Consider the following 20843-nt stretch of genomic DNA (forward strand, 5'->3'; position numbering starts at 1 on the left):
AAACATCTGCTTTAAAAGCATCTTAGCAAATCTTGAGAGAATTGTGGAAAAAGGATGTTGTACGTCTTCTTTCTTGACTGCAGAATAATAAACTTGGCCATAAACAGACATTTAAGAGATTACGTGCTTAAAGTCTTAAACCTGAAGGAGTTTATTTTGTAATAATGACGAGCTGCTCATCAAATAAAAATCTTATGCGGACATAAAATGTTAATTTTAGATACTACACTGGTAAATATGAGTAGTTTGGATGTTTCGTTTCATGACAAATGACACCGCAGACGTCCTGAAGAATTATGAATGAAAGGATTTATTGTAGAGTCAACCTTTTTTTTTATTTTAGGTGAAGTTTGGAATGCATGCACAAGACTGTTCAGGACACAGATAAGTGCTCAGACTGATGGATGTCTGTCCTCCAGCAGCGGTCAAAACTGAGGAGTTCTGTCTAAAACCAGAAACACACATAGAGGCACCAATACATTTACAGTACATGTACATCAGAAGAGCTCGCAGGTCATCATCGCTGCCTCTTAAAGCCGGCTTCACGTATCAGAGCATCTGTCAGGCCCATATTCTGTAACATGAGAAGAATTGGAAAGCGGGGCAAACTGGAGAACGTGGATCATGATGACAGCAAATAATAATAATAATACTAATAAAATAGCCATCTCCTACTTCTTCTGTGGGCAAAAAAAAACGCCATGCAGATGGCAAGTGTTGACCATCTCATGTTTCTGACTCAATAGTGGTTGATTTCCTGAGGTGCAACAGTAATTTCAGAATTACCATAAGGTTACAGCAGTGGGTTTTTGAGTTTTTGTGAAGAAATATGCATGATTAATGCATTCTGAACAATACTTGCTAAAGTACAAGTGGTTTAGGTTTACGTTCACATTCATTCGGCAACATTGCGTTATTGCTTCTGGCTTTATTGTAACTGATTGTGTTGTGTTTGGAAAAAACCCTGTTTTGTTGGATGCTTTATAATCAGTTATAACAATCTCCAAGCAGGCGGTGGAGAAGATGACAGTGTGCTTAATGCTTGATCGTCTCATGAACTTACTTTAAAATCCTAAATGTCGCATTTTAATGGTTATGAATATTTAGTATATCTTCATCGGTTTTATCTGAAGTACCTTCACAATCACTTCCACACAGCACTGCCTTTTCTCCTGATGTCCCACTTTGAATAGTATGACATGTCAATTATTGTTGTTTTTTGTAATAAGCCACTATCTACAACTGGGAAAAACATATAAAAGTAGAAATAAAACGAGAGGTGAGTGTTTCACCTCAATTTTGGCAACACAACAAAAAAAAGGAAAGAGAAATACTGATGTGTATATACAACAACACTCTGTAACATAGCGGTTAATATCAGAATACTCATGGAAATAATGTTACAATAACAAAAAAAGTACGAATTCTTTTTTGTAACAAAATGTAAAACATCAGTTAAAACCAGTGAGCACTCATTGCCACAATTTAGCTTCTGCTATGCGAATGCTTGGGGGAGACTTGACAAAAAAAGTAAAAGTCCATCTTGGAATGTTGTCCTTGTGAGAGACACCAAGTGGAATGATCGAGTCAAATTGAGACATTTTGGCAGTGACTGAACCCCCTGCCCATCCGAATCTCTCTCTCTCTCTCTCTCTCTCTCTCTCTCTTTCAGGCCAGCAGTGTCTTAGATCGCCACTTTGGACACCTGCTCCTCCAGTTTGGCGATTCTCCTGTCCTGCAGCGTCACCAGATCTCTCAGAGATTTGACTTCTCGCAGAAGCTCCTCTAACTTCACTTCATTCTTCTGTGGAGCAGAATAAAGAGGAAAATGGGATTAAACACCAGTCACTCATCGGGGTGGGTTCATCATACTGATTTCTTCATTTGGATTGATTCTCATTTTAATGAATTGCTGTGGATTTTTAAGTCCCACGAACTGAACTTTTAGTCTATGCCCTTTTCAGTTGATACAACTTCTCTAACCATATGCCATAGAACTTTCATAAAAGGTTTTGTGCTATGTTACTTTTGATATGAAACAAAGTCTCAGCTTTCTAATTTTGTCAATTTCTTAAAGAATTTTAAACAATAAATAACATTTCAGGGTTTAATGTAGTGACAGAAGACTGTCAGTGTTGCCAGAGAGCACTTTTGAATTTGATTTGGACACAATTTAACCTGGTTTGATATTAGTATAGCTAAAGGACTTTATTTGGGGTCAGGAACCCCCAGGATGCGGTAAAAATGTTTGGAGAATGAGAATAAAAACATAACAAAGGAATGAAAAATGCATTCATCAATTCATTCATTTACTTTTCGGCTTAGTCCCTTTATTAATCAGGGGTCGCCACAGCAGAATGAACCACCAACTTATCCAGCGCATGTTTCACGCAGCGGATGCCCTTCTAGCCGCAACCTAACACTGGGAAACACCCACACACTCTTACATTCAAGGCCAACTGATCCAGCCGAGGCTCGAATCAGAGACTTTCCTGCTTTGAGGCAATCGTGTTACCCACTGCACCATTGTGACGCCCCAAATGAAAAATTACAAAATGTAATTAACAAAATTAAAATAAGATAAAAAACCAAACAATTATTAAATGTAAATTAAAAACAATTATTGTTACTGTCTGTTCATTTTTATAGTTATAGTTTTTTACAGAAATAAGAATGAGTGTATCAATGCTGATTGACATTTTTTGGGTTAACTTTTCTTGGTGTGAGCAAGTTTTGTAGAGATTTAGGTATAGAAAGTGTCAAACCAAACCAATCTGGCAACACTGATCAACATAGGCCAGTTTAAGGAAAGCAGCAACATGAAATACACATAAAATTACTCTTAGCTATTATTTACATTATTTGCATGGAATGAGCAATGAACATTAAAATATGTATGATTTATAGCTAAGTGTTCAATTGTGGGTTCATTTTGCTTTGACAACCCCTGATAACTCAGGAAATAAGCAAAAAGATAGTGAGTGAGTGGGCTAAGTGTTTCGGTAAAACTACATTTTGTATTTTTTGCTACTGTTGACATTTCTGGATTAATATTTCTTGCAAATTTGTAATACAAATGTTGTCGTTTACAGCTATTATTTGCAGAGAATAAAAGAGCTGTTTTCATACATTATTCTATAATTTTTTTTATGCAAAGCAACACCAATGTTTTAACTTTAGAAAAGCTAAGAAATCAGTAGTTGGTGGAATAATGCTCATTTTTCAATCCCAGCTAATAAAACATTTATTTGTCTGACCAAATGTCATTTTCTGGGACAAAAAAAAGTTCAAAATTACAATACTTTAAAATTGGGAAGAGATGTCAATGGATCTTTAAAAAATAAATATTTACATTTTACTCAAGCTTCATACATAAAAATACAAAAAATTACAAATTTAAATAAAATCCAAAGAAACTGAGAATTGTCAAGTGGTCTCTTTTTTTCCCACAGGTGCATGTCCAAATAAACTGATATTAAGTTCAGTTCAGTTCAGCTCACAAACTGTTGATTAAATTAGTCTATTCATTCATTAGGTGTACAAATAAGAAAGTGGAATAATCGTCCTCCTACTCTGGTTAGCTGAGGAGAGGCAGGTTTCTGAGGAGTTGTTGGCTCCTCCAGCTTCTTGGGTGCCTTGTTATCCAGCACGTTTTTCTTGACTACTTTGAGGTCACGGTTCTTGCCCGGGACATAACCGTGTTTGAGCGAGATCAGGGTCGGTTCCCCATTCTTGCCTTCAAACCACTCCTCTGCCTCCAGCACCGGATCTGGACCCGCTGTGTCCGGATAGAGGTCGTCCTGAAAGAGGTCTGACTGCCAGAAACACAAGACACAGGAAATACCATAATCACTATTTTGGATTCATGTTTGTTTCTCTGAAATCATTTGTTGCTTTAATGATAATTGAAACCAAGAGCCTTTCCTTTTCTTCAAAACACTTTTGATTGAGCTTTCGTTATTGAAACGTTCACATCGACTGAACGTTATTACTTGAAATTATTTTCAGAGATTATCATTCAGACTGATGGAAAACTAATAGAGATAATCCTGTGAAAAGTACCTTTCTAGGGACGGTCATGATTATTGGCTCACACTTTCTTTCATGGAGTTTATAAAACCTGTGAGAGACAACAGACATGATGTTATAGTAACAAACACTGATTATAACAGCATTTCTAATGAAGAAGAGTACAATAATCTAATTTAAAATATGTATAATGTTACTAAATATTCCTATGTCAAATAAATGCTTCAAATCTTCAAAAATCATGATGAATTGTTTTCAGAAAAATATTTAGCATCTGTTTAAACTGTTAAATTGTGTTCAATATTGATAATGTTAAGCCATGTATCTTGTGCACTAAATCACATCACCCAAGACCACAAAAACAGTCATAGTAAGTGTATATTCTACGAAACTGAGCTTTATACCGAAAGATTTATCATCTAAAAGACGCTTGAATGATAATTAATGAATGGTTTGTTAGGACAGGACCATCTTTGCTCAAGAAACAATGGTTTAAAAATCTGCAAACTAAATTATTATTATTTTGCGATATACATATACATATATATATATATATATATATATAGCGATATGAATACAATTTCAACAAATATTCACTTAATATCTCTACTTAGAAAGAATTTATATTGTTAGATCAATTGGGATGATTTTGCAGTGGGAATGCATCTCCATAAAATCTAATAAACAATCTATAAACGTTTTGGGGTCCCCTGACACATTTTCAATGTGGTCTGTGCTATTTGCAGTGCATTTCTACATTTGCATGTGTTGTGAGTATTTTCATGCATAACAATCTATAAATACAGTCAAGAAAAATATACAATTGAAATATACAATTGCTTTATCGTTTCCCGAATATTCAAGTACAGTAACTGAATGATAAAAATAAAAATAATTCAATAAAATTATTCATAGTTGAGGTCCCAACTGGTACAATCTCTTATACTTGAATGCTTTTAAAATCCTTATACAATCACAGGCAAATGATAAATTTTAACACACTCTCAACATTGCATATATCCTGTGAGGTGACATTTGTGAATGATCACATTGCGATATTGATGCTGAAATTATGTAGACCATTTGAATGTGGCGATGTCACTGGCGCATGAACATTTCCTGCTCGTTGCCAAACTATTTAATGACTGTAACAAAAGGCAATTTAATCACATCCTAACATTAAAATGGCTGCCATAGCATTATTTATCAATATGTGGACCTTTTTGGGGCTTTCAGAAGGTATAGAAATTAAAAACATAATACAGGAAATATATTAAGACCACTGTTATGGTTTACATCCCTCAAAATGCTCTATATTATGCAGCCCTAATCTAAATACTGAGTAAAATCGCCTTTAAAGTGAAGTGCTAAGCATTGCATATTACTAATCAAATCAATTTACACATTATCTTCATGGAACATGATATTCATTTAATCTTGTAATGATCTTTGACATGAAAGAAAAATCAGTAATTCTGACCCATAGAATGTGTTTTTGTCCATTGCCCAAAATATTACCATTCAATGTAAGACTGCTTTTGTGTTCCAGGTTCACATATGATACATATATACTGCTCAAAAAAATAAAGGTATTTCTTTGAGCAGTATATATTTTAGTCAGACTTCTTCCTGCAGCGACTTTAATCTAATATAATTTATAAATAAAACATCACTTGCAAAAAATGATCAAACTCAACAGAATGGAGGGTAAAACTAACGATCCTTACAGTGATCATTAGATGTCAAATAACATTTCAATGACCTTTACATGGCACAGCGTGATCAGCGCCACATTTTCATCTCGTTAGACTTTATGGTCAATAACAGCCAAATGACTCCCCCTACTGGAGGAAGAACAAAAATCCACCCAGCAGAAGGACTGATAACGTCATATTGCCGAGGACCTCAATCAGCAGAGCAGAAGGGCAGAAGTCAGTTCACAACAGAAACATCCCGATTCTCACAAGAGGAATCAATCAGGACATCAAACACTTCAGGTAAACTGGATGAATCAAAGGCCACGTCCTAAAATGGTGCCTGTTTTGAAGCCTTAAAGAAACACTACACATATTTATTTTATTTATTGGTTTAGACCAATGGTCTAATAGGAATCAATGAATTATGCTAAGCTAAGCTAAGCTAAAGGTGAGCCAAGAAACAAGAAATCAGCTGAATGGATTAAAAAATGGTTTAACTGTTTAACTCTACAAGAAAATGAAAAATATATTTAATAAATAAATAAAAAGTAGAGTGTTCCATTAAAGAAAACCTTTGAAAACAGCACATACCTGGCTATCTCACACTTGTTGACATCTAGGCCTCTTTTCGGCATATATCCCATCCCCCTCTGGGGTTCCTTGCTGGAAAACGTGTTGAGGTAGTGCACATACGGCGCCTCGTCTGTGATCTCGAAGTAGCGGATACTACTGTCACCCTGGACCGCAAAACAAGGGTAGAGATTTGTGATTTATGCAGCTCTGAAATCCTCTGGTTACACCATTAGTCATTTTGGAAACATTAAGGCACTATGGTTACATACATCATAGGCTCATTTTATACCTCTGTGATTCAAAGCTCAATTTTCATCATCATTTGTCCAGTCTTCAGTGCAACATGATCCTTCAGAACTTATTTTTGTAAGCTGATTTCCTGATCAAGAATCATTGCTGATTTTATTTCAGATTTTTGTTGAAACCATGAAATATTAGCATTCAAGAGGGCCATTTAAGAAAAAACATTGATCAGCATTGCCCTTAAAGACATCAATTATTTTACAATTATTCCAAATAAATGTGGTCCTTTGCAATGTCCACTTCACCAAAAGTAAAACGTTATCACACTTTACACAAAATTATGAAGCTGAAAAAATAATGATAATGTTAGGATTCTTTTTTAGTATATTTTGATTGTGAGAACATTAGAATGATTTCTAAAGCATCATTTGAGACTGAAGCCAAAAGAAAAATCTTAAATTTTGACACTTGCAAAAAAGATATTTGCAGCAGTCTATTTGAAATTGTTAGACTGACATGTCACATGTCGCCATCTACTGGCATAAAACTAATTTATACTGCTTTTATTAAAAGTGTCATGATTATCCGCTTGTTAAGTGTGACGTCACGCGAAGCGGTTTCCGGGTCCAAGTGCTCTATCAAACTCTATGGGGAGACTCAATAAATGGTAATAATAAACGTTTACAAAGCAATGTAATACTGTCAAAAATCCCGATCGCAATGTATATTTCCATGCCTATTATCCAATGGCCAGAAAGTGATTCGTTTTTTATAAATTGTTAAAATTTTTGTATTTGTGATGCAGCAAGTCCAGAGACTGATGTGTACACAATGATTTTATATAAAATTCACTTTAAAGTGTGATAGGACTAAAAAGTGGTCATAAACGAATATTTTCTCAATTTAAATGAGTAGCGGCTTGGACCTTGAAACAGTATTCAATAGTATCACCGATACGTCACGACAAGTGGATATCCTTATTATAAACATTAATCCGAGTAATACAGTGATAATTTGACATTTGGCAACACTGATATAACGATACTGTGTGGTTGAAAACACTAAACAGTGTTATAAAATGACAGAGTCAACAGCATCCCCTATGCAGATCTACGGCCTAATCCCAATTCTACCCCTTAGCCCTTCCCCTTACCCCTACCCCTTGTTTTGCGCATTCACGTGAAGGGGTAGGGGTGTGCCAATTTTCTTTAGCTTGAAGGCGTAAGGCTAAGAGGGAAGGGCTAGATACCCCTTCAAACTGAGATTTTTCAGGACCACAATTGAAATCAAGGGGTAAAAAATTTCCCAGAATACACCAGCTACAACGACATCATGGCTGCACACAGAAGTCAGGAGATGCACAAAATAGTATTTTTTGTCATTATTACGAATCTTTACAACAGACAAGCACATGTTTTAATACATTCAAACACTAAATTTTAAACAAAAATAGAATTGGATTGGGCCTAAATGTCTGCTGTGACCGTGTTTGTCCGTTTTTATATTATTTAAGAGTAAAATTGTGTGGGTGCCCTAGCAAGTACAATTTGATAACTATTAATTAAGACAATTAATTGTTATTTCGAATGAAGGACCTCTCAACTATTATAGAGTTATTATAGATCATTTTTAATCTATTCAGTCGATCTCAAGGTCTGAGGGGAGCACTTTTAACTTAGCTTAGGATAAATCATTGAATCAGATTAGACCCTTAGCATCTTAAATTTAAAAAAAAAAAGAGTTTTGATCATTTTCAAATTTAAATTTGCCAACTAAGACTGACGGAAAATGAAAAGTTGCTATTTTCTAGACTGATACGGCAAGGAACTATACTGTCATCCCAGCTGTAATAATCAAGAACTTTGCTGCTGTACCATGGCTGCAGCAGGTGCAATAATTTTACGCAGCACCTGAAAAGAATACCCAGCTAGGTAACGAAGGTACCATCACTGATTAATATCATTGAGCCTGCTGCAGCCATGGTAGGACAGCAAAGTTCACTGATCATTTTGCAGGTAATGAGTATAGTTCCTAGCCGTACTGGCCTAGAAAATAGCAACTTTTAATATTCCATCAATCTTAGTAAACAATGTAACTAAGGAAAAGATGCTAATTGTCTAATCTGATTCAATGGTCTATGCTAAGCTACACCAAAAGTGTTCCTGCCGGACACAGAGGGATTCAAAAATGGCAAAGGTGACTAGTAAAATGAGGCTGTTAACAATAAAAGTGTAGTATTCCTTTAAATCAGTATGCTATGGCATTAACAGAACATGTCTTCATGCTCACCTTTCCACACAGGTAGACCACATTGGTGTCGGGGTCATAGAAGGGAAGCAACACTCCATTGCTGGTGTCCATTTCATGCACTGATATCGGCTCCTCCATATTTTTCTTAGAGAAAGAGACACACATCAAAATATTTCATGATAGTGCATTTAAAAAGTGGTTATTAAATACCATGAAGCTCTACTTGTGTGACTTACTGGATTCCATAAGGCCAGCTGCCGCTCACTCATACGACTGAAGCCGGTGGTGAAGACGTTTCCATCAGCTAAGAAGATGGCCCTCATGGGCCGCGCTCCTTCATGAGCTTTATCCTTCTCCTGCGATCGTCAATGCCAGTCAGAAATGTGAAGTTTAAGACCCTCAACATAATCCTGCAAAGTCTTCACTTACCGCAGTGATCTTCCCCTTGCGTGGGTCAATAACACGCACTTTCTTGTCCTTGCACGCGGTGCAAATGAGGCTGCCGTTGCGGCTCCAGCAGACGCTAAAGATCACGTCAGGATGCATGTCCTCCAGGTTGATCAGAGCTTCACCCGTGCCCACGTTCCAGACGATGATGAGATTATCGCATCCTGACAGACCAGGAAAGACAGAGTTACTTTTTGATTATTCAGTCAGGCGTTTGATGCTGAACGCAAAGGTGGTGTATATGCTTACCTGCGCTTAGTAGGACATTGCGGGCTGTTGGATGCCACGTCACGATGCCCACTCTCTTGGAGTGACCTTCCAACACCACGACTGGCTCAGAAAGAGCTGAGGTGAGGCCATTCTCTGGGATCTGCCACACCTAGGATACACAAATTTAAAAAGAAATGATAATAATAATCACTTTTTTTTTGTTTCTCTGATGTACACAGTTAAATTGTTGCAGTCTTTAATTTTTAAGCTCAAATTAACTTTACAAGTCATATAAACTTAATTACATTATACTGACTTAAAGGGTTAGTTCACGCCAAATTAAAAATTTTGTCAGCAATAATTCATCCCTCACATGTTCAAACATATTTGAGTTTCTTTGTTATGTTGGACACAAAGAAGATCTTTTGAAGAAAGCTTGAAACCAGTAACCATTTGTTTTTCCTACTATGGAAGTCAATGGTTACAAGTTTTCAGCTTCCTTCAGAATATCTTCTTCTGTGTTCAACAGAAAAAAGACACTCGTAAAGGTTTGGAAACACTTGACGAAGAATAAATACTGACTAAATTTTCATTTTGGGGTGAACTATCCCTTTAAATGTTTAATCTCAAATAGCTTAAAAAATAAGCAGAAACATAATTAACTTGTTTTATTAAGCATATGCTTTTTTTACAGTGTAGTGAATGCACTGAACGCACCATTACTGTGCAATCTTCAGAGCCGCTGGCAATGACATGATCATTGTGCGGGCACCAGTCAATGTCCAGCACAGGGCCCGTGTGGCCACAAACAGTGGGGTAGGCCTTGTCAATACGACCCGTCTGCAAACAGGCACAAAATATAGCTATAATAAAACCAAAAAATGTATTGAGCCTTTATCAAACAAACATATCATTCCATAATTTCTTACCTTTTGCAGAGGTAAAACGAGAAAAGCTCCACCTCCGCTGGCCTCCACAATAATGGCAACAAATTTGGGGTTTACTGCACAAAAGGCACTGTCCCAGGTAACACGCGAAACTCTAATGTCATCATAGCACTGGTCATTCTTCACCGCCTGACCAAACACATGACGGAATTTACTCTGTCGTACCACTCGTCTGATCATTTCTGAAATGACAAGAGAAGAGAGATGTTTTGTAGAAGCTTGTTGTAGATTTGAATATTTCTGTGTTTCATAATGCATGATGGATCATTCTTTTTTTTTTTTTTTTAAGATTTATTTTTGGCCATTTTGCCTTTATTAGATAGGACAGTTTTTAGACAGGAAGCAAAGTTGGAGAGAGAGAGAGGGGGGTAGGGAAATGTCGTCGAGCCGGGATTCGAACTCGCGACGCCCTGACGTGCTACTGCACCATATGTCGACACGCTAACCACTAGGCTATTGCACCGACATGATGGATCATTCTGTTGTGGTGACCTCACACTGTGAGGGAGTAGTAATGCATCTATTGTTGCTACTACTTGACAATATAACACACTCTTAATGGGAGAGTATTTAATGTTTTTCAATGTGTTTCTTCTGCTTTCAGACTTAATATTGACAGTATATCATATTAGGGGTGATATGAGAAGTCAGCTTGAGGGCAAAGGTAAAGATTTTCCATTTTGTTCTGTATTTACAGCACTCCATATAAGACAGGGGGAGACGTCAAATGCAGTTTTGTGTGTGAATTTCATTGAGACATTGCAAAACTTCCAATCTGTATTTAATTGTGATAAAATTTGTTTTTAAAATCAATAATCATATTTAATATTTTAGACATTGATAAATACATAGACCTAAAAGTTGATATCTTAATTTATTATATATATATATAAAAAAGGCACATATAAAAATAAAATAAAATGTTTTTTTATTATTAATCATGTTGTAAAAGGTGTGTATGAATAGTTTTTTATGGTAAACAGTACTTTATTGTTTTCTGGAGACTCTAACAGTATTCAAGTACAATTGAACAATCAAATATAAAATAACATGTTCATTATTGTATAAAAAATATAAATGATAATCTAATCCTAAAATGTGACTATTGCAGATACACATATTGCGATATCGATGCTCAAACGACATTGTACAGGCCTACCGTTAACTATGACTCTTGCTTCTATAAACTAATGTACTGCTTATTAATAGTTAGTAGTAAGGTAGTTATTATGTAATTAAGAGATGAAGATTATAGTCATGCAGAATAAGGCATTCATATGTGCTTTATAAGTGATAATACACAGCCAACATGCTACTACCTAACAGTTAAAAGTAAAAATTGGTCCCTTTTAGTTTTATAGTATAAATGTATACAATTTATCAATCAGGGTGAATATAGGATACAACATGTCAGTATCCTAGGTGTCAAATCCAGCTCCCGGAGGGCCGCAGCTCTGCACAGTTTAGTTTCAACAGTGCTTCAACACATTTACCTGGGGGTTTCAAACAAGCCTAAAAAACTCAATTAGTTTTATCAGGTGTGTTTAATTAGGGTTAAAGCTAAACTGTGCAGAGCTGCAGCCCTCCAGGAACTGGATTTGACACCTGACCTACAGGATAAAATCCTTACAAACAAAAAAGTGCTAATTTGTTTCACATTTACTATTGTAATACATTTAGTAGATTATAGTAACTACATATACTGTATGTACTTGAATACATAGTTGTCGCATAAATTGTTTTATAGCTAGGTAATATTTCTAAACCTACCCACAAAGCTAAAATTAACCAAATTAGTTATCTAATAACAGTACTAAAGTAAATTTGCTGTAACGTACATGTTAAGTATACTGCACATACACTTTTTAAAATGAAGGGACTTATTGGGATCGATGGAACCACGAAGAACCTTCTCATTCATCAATAAGGTTCTTAAAAGTTAAAAATATGCTTTAGACAATGAAAATGTTATTCATGTTGTATAAAAATGGTTCTTTGTAAACCTTTTCACTAAAATGTTCTTTGAGGGATCTGAGAACTCCATTTTGATTCATCCTGGAACCCCAGCAAGCATTTTTTGTTTTTAAAAGATGTCTAATAGATGTCTAAACATAGTCGTCTTTGCTAAAACGAGGCTAAACTTAGGCTTTCAGTGAAAATCTAATAGGTGTCTAAGAATAGGCAAAAACTAGACTAGTCATCATATAAACAGAAATGAATGACTACACAAATAAAGTCTGTCTAATCTGACTATTTGTTTTGGGCTATTCTTAGATCTCTATAAGATTTTCACTGACAGCCCTATTTTAGCGTAGTCAAGCTTTCTATGTTTAGATGTCTATTAGACGTCTATTAAACACAAAATTGTTTGCAGGGACCTTTATTTTTAACAGTGTACCGTAATAAAGTGCAACCAAACATTTCTTAATAAGGTAAACACCGAAGATGCTCATAAAATGATGCTCACATGCTGCTGCACACAATGTTATCTAGTCAGGCAGATTTGAGACACAGCCAGACTGCTTATTATTAAACCATTGTTGTAGCTATTATACTAATTGCTATCCATTGGTATAGAATAATAATAATAATAATAGCTGGTTATTTAAGCCGCATTCATTAATGCATTAGCCAATCTCACGTTTTTTTTTAAATGAGCTGGGCCCTGATTGATGGCGGTGTCTTAATCTTTGCCTAAAAAATAGCTACTACCGCCATTTATGACGCTAGTAATAAGACAGCCGTGTTGGTAAGTATAAAATGTGCTCATCACCATAAAGTCACTGAATGTGCTTTTGGAAATAGGTCAGATGTATGGCGGTGAGCGTGTGTGTTTGCTTTCTAATGGCCGAGCTGCGTGATTGATGATGATGATGGTGATGATGATGAGCATGCCGGCGAAAAAAAATCCTCACACACCAACATTTCCATCTCTGCTACACAAATCATGCAGTATTATCAGTTAGAGAGAAATGAGTGCATATGCGAGGATGCGGGGAAAGCAAATGATAATCGTATGCAGACTGCAAAAGAGTGAGAATGAATAAAAAACATGACATAATCGATAGATGGGGAGGCTTGCGCTGGTGTGAGGAAACGAGCTAACCGCTAGCCGATCAAATGAATGAAAAGAGCTGAAAAAGCACCGGTAATGCAGCTTGTTTTGAGCCGAGTGTGTATTTTTCCTTTGCGTGCACTGTTGAAATGCGACGTGCCGTTTGGAAGAGGAGGCGTGCTGCTATCAACCCGGCACAGGTCATGATGGGCAACTTTCAATTAATATCTCCATTTCTGCTCATCTCAAGGCTGGATGGAGTCTCACATTTCCAAAAATGACGCTAAACGAAGCAAATGCACATGCACGAGGACAAGTTTTTTGCAGTCAGGCACTAGCTGTTTCCAGAGCTTGATTTAAATCAGTGATGCTTGCTAAAATCTAGCTAGCATTCCAGTAGATGCTATTGCACCACTGACCTGCCGTGCATTAACATGAGCAAACGCAAAACGCTTACCTTTATCAGTACTACGCCTCTCAGAGAGTCAAATTCAACGCATTAATTTAATTTTTCTGCGGATTCAGATGTGCTGGTGACTGTCTCAGTGAATTGCGGCTAGCCACAATAGCTTCCCTCCTCTCTCCTTTATTCTGAATGAACGGGAGAAAACGCCCTTGTTCTCCTCTCCCCTCCCCTCCTCCTCATGTCCTCCTACATGGACATCAGTTCTGGGTGTTTGAATGAGAGGTAGGGGTACAAATTGTGCCGTGTTGTCTGACAGGCCACTGTGCTTTACACTGGTGAGGACATTTTATAAATGGAAAAACCCTTGAGCATCTCTCCATTGCAGTGTCTTGATCCCCTGCAGACATTTAAACACATTGGGCTTCGCCTTCAGTTGAGCTGATATTGTTACTCTGGTAATTGTGTTAAGAGTGAAAAAGGATGAAGTCATGCTCATGTTGGATTATGTTACTAAGTGCAGTTTGGCTTAAAATCAAATTTAGAGTCTTTTTTCCCTTCTACTACGCTGTGGTTTAAGGCTTTTTAAAGTTTTTGATCCTTCAAGTCCTTCAGATATGATCCGAGGGACCACATACATAAATATCCCTGCTGAAAAAAAAACAGCTTAAACCAGCCTAGGCTGGTTAGCTGGTTTTAGCTGGTTGACCAGCCTGGTTTTAGAGGGGTTTTGGCCATTTCCAGGCTGGTTTCCAGCTATTTCCAGCCTGGTCTTAAGCTAAAACCAGCTTGACCAGCTTAACCAGGCTGGGAGCCCAGCCAAAACCAGCTATGTCCAACTAAAACCAGGCTGAAAATGGCTGGAAACCAGCATGGAAATGGCCAAAACCCCTCTAAAACCAGGCTGGTCAACCAGCTAAAACCAGCCAACCAGCTTAGGCTGGTTTAAGCTGTTTTTTTCAGCAGGGATACTGGCCGTTTTATACATTTTCATTTTTCATACTCTGTGTATGGAAAAAAAAGTATTACCCCTGATATTTTAAAGGGATGTTATTTACAAAAGTTTTACTCATGTTATGCACAAACACACAATTATCTTTGGAAATAAAATGACTTTTTTCACAAAACCAAATAGCTGACAACGTTATAAATAAATGATGATAAATCATATGATTTCTATACGTCTTTAAAGCTATATATGATCAGTTTTTGCAGTAGTTGTCTATAATAAACATCACAACATTATAATTATCTCTGACAGCCTTAATGTATATTAAAATCTTTATACAACACAGCTGTGGCGAAGCCATTCCAAGCTAATTCTGATTACGTACTGCTATATATATTTCTGGAGAGCGCCAAATACGTCCCAGGAGTTACGTTTTTTCGCAGTTTTTGTTTTTGCAAATCCACCAGCGGCCGCTGTGTGCTTTTTGAGATCTCAAATTTCTCTTGTGAGTGCCATTCGCGCCTGCTGAGAACACCAGAGATCGACCGCCTGTCGCCTGACTGATTTACTGACTGACCAACTGACCAATCCTGCCATCCTCACCCTAAACCCAACCAATAGTATTTAAAAAGCACCCTAAAATTCTCACCCTGTTATTTAATTATTTATTTTATCAAATTTTTTATTACGCTTTCTGGAACCGTTCTTCACTGGACTCAAACCCCGTTGTTGTGGTCAACTCCGCTCTGTGTCTCAAGTCTGCTGACTTACATGTCAAGCTACCGGACAAACTGGTAACAGCGGAAAAGCTGTCCATATGGAGGTAAGTGTGAAAAGGAGAGGCATCATACCGGCACGTAGCGTTTATTTTAAAGATGAAATGCAGCCATACATACTTCTGGCTACATAATTTGCGATTTCCAGAAATGTATATTGGGCTACGTTTTCAGAATGAGCCTATGTTGGGCGAAGCATGTAACGTAGACTAACCATATTCCGTACACAACGATGTTCCATACAGGTTACCTTTTAATGCCAATCTCTGAATAAATACTTACAGGTTGTAGACAAAGGTCTTTATTACCTTACTTTTTCACCCCTGTGCACAACAGAGACCCTGCTACCATTTGTTTCCGAGAAAATTCAGTAAGTTTGCTACATCCACCTAATGTGCGTTAAAATGGACAGTCGGCAAGCTAAAGAGGCGAGTGTCGCTTTGGAAGGGAGACATTTAAACAATGATAATATGCATTTGCATTTAATTTATGCATCACACAGTATTCAAGTCTTTATTAAAATTACTATTATGTTATCACAAATTGTTAAATAAATTATCTTTTGTTGAATAAATGCCTTGAAATGGGGACATTTGAATGTAAGTTGTGGGTGATGACCGCATGACGCAACTCAGAGCTCAGAGCCTGAGAGACTGCAAACGCTGTTTGGATACTCTTTGTGTAGTAATGAGGTTTATATTCTGAAAAGGTCAGTCAAGTTAGCATTAATTTGCATTAATTTAATGTTTTAATATTTTAAATTGTCATGCTGTAATAAAATAAACATGATATACAAATTAAATGATTGCATAGTTATATCATTTCAAACTTTCATAAAAAAGATAATAAATATAACATTAACTTCAAGCTGAACAGAATAATAGTATATTCCGACATTGGTTTTTAATAAGACTTAAAACAATATCCATTTTTGCCGGTGAATTGAAGTTATGCGCCCTGTACGGAACACTATTTTAATCATGTACGGTACACTGTTAATACCAATTATCTTCCGTATACATGCGGAGGTGGTACTTTTCCCATCTTTTCTCAAAAACCACTGGTGCAAAAGACATCAATCAAAATTCGCATTGTGCAAGAGGTATTCGCCCAGAGAATGAACTGTAATAATGAATATATATTAAATAATAAATAATTAAATAATGAAATATATATTTAAAAATCCTTTGAATTTAATGATCCTTTGTTATTTTTATTTCTTTTATTTAATTTTTTGTGAAATTTTGATTGAAGTTATAGAGGATTAGTATACTGTAATTTTACAGTAATGTTATCAGGTACTGTATTATCACAGCATTGTATTCAATTGTATGATATAATGCTCATCAACTGTTGTGTTTACATGCACATATAAATACTTCAAAGAAATCCTCATGTCTAAAAGTCCATTAGGCTATATGCTGTATTCAGCTGGCAGAGACCATAACTGTAAATGTTTTATCTAAAACAGATCCCCACTGATATCGGATCAGGATCCTCAATAACCCTGTCAGCTGTCTACTGTATTAAAATCGGGAATGCAATCAGCCTGCAAACCTGTCTTACCTTTCTTTGGTGAGGATCTTCTTTCCATTTCACGGGAAGATGTTTGTACATCAAAGGCTTGCTTCATCTGCGATACTTTTAGACTCTGGCATCCCGCAGTCACATCTGGCCTGACTTCCATTATGTTTGTCCTGCTGTGATGTATCACTTTCTTGTGGATTTTGTTGCTGTCTCTGATGAGTTCGGATACGGGTCTGAATCTGGACAGATCATTTTCCTCTGAAGCAGAACAGGCGGCGTGAAGATGTCTTGTTAAGGATGCAGTGGGCTTACAGTCCTCTTCATCTTCAACGTCCATCATGAAGCTTTCAGAGTCACGTCTACCATATTCCAAAGGATGATCCACAATTTCCAATTCAGAGTCTTTGCTTGTTTGGATCTGCTCTGTGTCTGTTTTAACAAATGGATTTTGAGGTTTCTTTGGGATAGGTGGCGGTGGGCCCTTTCTTTTTGCTTTCTTTTTTAATATTGGCCTCAGCTGAGACATATCCATTTCTTTTAGTTCTTCATCATCTGTGGTTTCTAACAAGTTATTGCAGTCAGGTGAAATTTCATCATACGGGACTAAATAATATCTTGGAATATCAGCATTCTCAGACTCTACAGACATGCACATGTAGGAAGGGGAGTCGGTATAATAAGGTAACATATCTAGACATGATGCATGCGTGCTAAAATCCTCAACGGACTGCAGTGCCGCCTGCCTTCTGCCCATTTTAATATTTTTCAGCAGCAGGTCTGAATATTCCCTCGGCTCGTCTACGGAATGAGAAGCAGATTCTTTGTGGTGAGCGGCTTTTTTAAAGGGATTCTTTGGTTTCTTGGGAACAGGTGGTGGTGGTCCTTTGATTTTGGCCTTTTTGTCTGTCTGAACGTCTTCGGCTGAGATATCAGGCATCATGTTTTGTATTTGAGAACGAGGAAAGTACAACTGAGAGTCCTCGTGATCAGGAAATGTATGAATCTGGCGTGTTGGTGTGATCACAGCTGTGAAATACAGAGGGTCTTTTTCTCTTTGCTGAGACGCCTTCTGAGCGACTCTTGTGGCATCAAGATCTGAGTGAGAAAAAGAATTGAAATGGTTTACAATCCCTTGATCTGAACATTTACCATTGGACATAATCTCTTTGACCTCTGTGTTTGAATCATCCAGCTTGTAGATCTTTGGATCACATACTCTTTTGCCTAGACGTACATCTTCAATTTTACCATTTCCACCTGACAATTCAAATAAAGGTGAAGTATTACGTCTTCTATTAGGATGGCCATCACAATCTTTCCTCCATTCTGTGGATCTTGCCTGAACAGCTTTCGGATAAACAGATTCACTGTCTCTTTTCACACATGGTGCGTCTGTTCCCCACAATCCATTTTTGGCTGGGTGAGGCGCATTGCTAACACAGATTTTTTTAGCACTGGATTCAGTTAAACTCTCAGATGACAAGACCATCGAGTGCTTTTCCCTGATAGCAAATGCCCCTTTGTCATAGTTTTTCTTCTCAGTGTGAAACACGGCATTACTTTGGCTCAAATCTGGATGGAATGTGCTTAATACCTTTTGTTCAAAGTCCTCCTCAATCCTCAATGGGACTAAAGCTGTGTCTGCATTTGTGTGTTCAATAACAGTGTCAGAGCCAGTGTCAGAGTCCATTGTTGTCAATCTAGATCTCAATAAAGAAGACTCACCAAATGGAGTATGTAAGATTTTGTCCTTACCTTCAGTTTCACCCCATTCAGGAAGTTCAGTTCCTTCTTTTCCCAGCAATGGTGAATGGAAAGTTGGGTTTCTTTGGTCTTTCCTAAAGTTTTCTTTGGGTGTTACTGTGAAATGTGTCTTTGAGGTGTCATTGGGTTCTTTTAAAATACACATTAACATGTCTGGAGTGATATTTTTGTCCTCTTGTAAATTATCCTGGTTACTGGCGTGATCTGAATATGAGGGTAGTCCAGCAATTGATGGACTTTTGGCTACAATTACCGGATGTAAAGAATTAGCTCTGTCTAAATACTCAAATCCATCCGCATCAGTACTTTCTTTGTGCCAAACAGTTCCAACACTGTCTTTATCACAACTTTTCCCAATATCCCTACATAGGGTCTGAAGTTCGCCTTTATCTTTACTCTCTGAATCTCCTACTTTCTGGAATGGGTGACTTTCAAGTAATTTATCCTTTTCTGATTCAAGTGAAAACTTCCTGTGTATTTCACCGCTGGTCTTTCTCACTGCCTCTAACATCCCGTTGTATCTCTCAGACATTGTCCGTCTCTCATTTTTCTCAACACTCATGGCATCATCTCTCGAGTCCCCTTGACAAGAGCTTTCCAACATGTTTGGAGTCTCCTTGAGGTGAGTTTTGTTAGTCATTCTGTCTGCTTTGTCAAGTCGTTGCTGGTCCTCTGTAGCAGATATATTGGTTGTGGTTGCGTCGCTTGTGGCTGTTTTGAATTCTGAGGTACATGGACGTCCCGCCAGGCTCAGTTGAGGATTTGGTGTCCTGGCATTCTGCAAAACATCCGTGTCATAACTGTGACTGATCTTTTTTCCTCCCCGCTTGAAAGAGGGCTCAGTGTTGTTGTCATTAGGTCTTGTTGGTTGCTGACCAGGATAGATCTTTAGTATGGAGGTGTCCAGTTGAATGAAATTCTCTTCTGGGCTGTTGGAATGTGCTTCCTCCTCACTTTCGCTTATAATTTCATAGTAATCAACAGTCAGGACGTCTTCATTTTGTAGCTCCTTGTCCTGTGTCTGTCCCATCACCACTGTGAAGAACACATATGTTTATGAGCAGAGCGTATAACTTTATCTGTAATGAGCCCCCTCCCCGCTCTCTCTTGTTCCCCTCACATCACTCCTTTCTGGAATGCTGCAATGCCTAAAATTAAATGACTCTCAATGTGGCCACTGAGTCACAGAACCAAAATGGGCACCAGACAACTGGTGGACTAGATCAGTTACCAGGTGCGAAGGTCACATTAGACATGAAAGGGGAAAACCCATGAACTCCAAACATATCCCACGACTCTTGACAACAACACTCCAGACCTCCTGACCAATATAACTGCTCTTCCATTCCAGCTGCAAATGGAGTGTATGATTTAGTTTAAGACATTAAAAATGTTTAGAATTAAATTTCAAATATTAAAACAAAAGTACTGAAATTAATTATAATTAAAAATTGTTATATATTTTGGGTCATAAGGATTTTTAAAGAAGTGTCTTGTGCTGAATTTATTTGATTAAATGTGTAGTACAATTACAGCAAAAAGTGCCAACACGGGCTTATTCTGAACCTAACCTACCTACATATGTTTCTGGAGATCGCAAATTATGTAACCAGAAGTACGTATAGATGCATTTCGTCTTAACAACGAACACTATGGGGCGGTATGACACCGTTCCTATTTCCGCTTATCAGCTGAACATTTACCTCCATGTGGATGGCTTTCTCGATGTTACCAGTTTGTCTGGTTAGCTCGCCATGTACGTTGGCGGACTTGAGATGCAGAGAGGAGTTGACCACGACAATGGAATTTAAGTCCAGTGAAGAACGGTTCCAGAAAGCGTAATAAAAAATTAAATAAACAAGTAAATAACAGAGTCAGAATGTGGTAAAATCTGAAAATATGGTCAAAATCAAACGAGGGCTTTTTTTTCTGGATTGACTTTTAAAACTGTCTGTTGGGTTTAGGGAAGTAGG

At 37.3% G+C, this 20843-nt stretch overlaps 1 protein-coding gene across 3 annotated transcripts; it reads right to left on the reverse strand.

Moving 5' to 3' along the window:
- Positions 1-287: 287 nt before the first annotated feature.
- coro1cb (coronin, actin binding protein, 1Cb) lies at positions 288-19914 on the reverse strand. Of its 3 annotated transcripts, XM_056457973.1 has the most exons (12): positions 18862-19914; positions 17146-18201; positions 10379-10578; positions 10167-10289; positions 9489-9618; positions 9222-9403; positions 9029-9148; positions 8832-8936; positions 6318-6463; positions 4063-4120; positions 3573-3815; positions 288-1804 (listed from the first exon to the last, which is right to left on the reverse strand). In XM_056457973.1, exons 1-12 carry the CDS (start codon positions 19898-19900, stop codon positions 1685-1687), a joined length of 3522 nt encoding a protein of 1173 aa, XP_056313948.1. In that variant the 5' UTR covers positions 19901-19914; the 3' UTR covers positions 288-1684. The 3 variants fall into 3 exon arrangements, with proteins under 3 accessions (XP_056313948.1, XP_056313947.1, XP_056313949.1); XM_056457972.1 differs by having other exon boundaries at positions 17146-19914; XM_056457974.1 differs by lacking the exons at positions 17146-18201; positions 18862-19914 and adding an exon at positions 13909-14067.
- Positions 19915-20843: the final 929 nt, after the last annotated feature.

This window comes from Danio aesculapii, chromosome 5 (assembly GCF_903798145.1).
Source record: "Danio aesculapii chromosome 5, fDanAes4.1, whole genome shotgun sequence".
Lineage (NCBI taxonomy): Eukaryota > Metazoa > Chordata > Actinopteri > Cypriniformes > Danionidae > Danio > Danio aesculapii.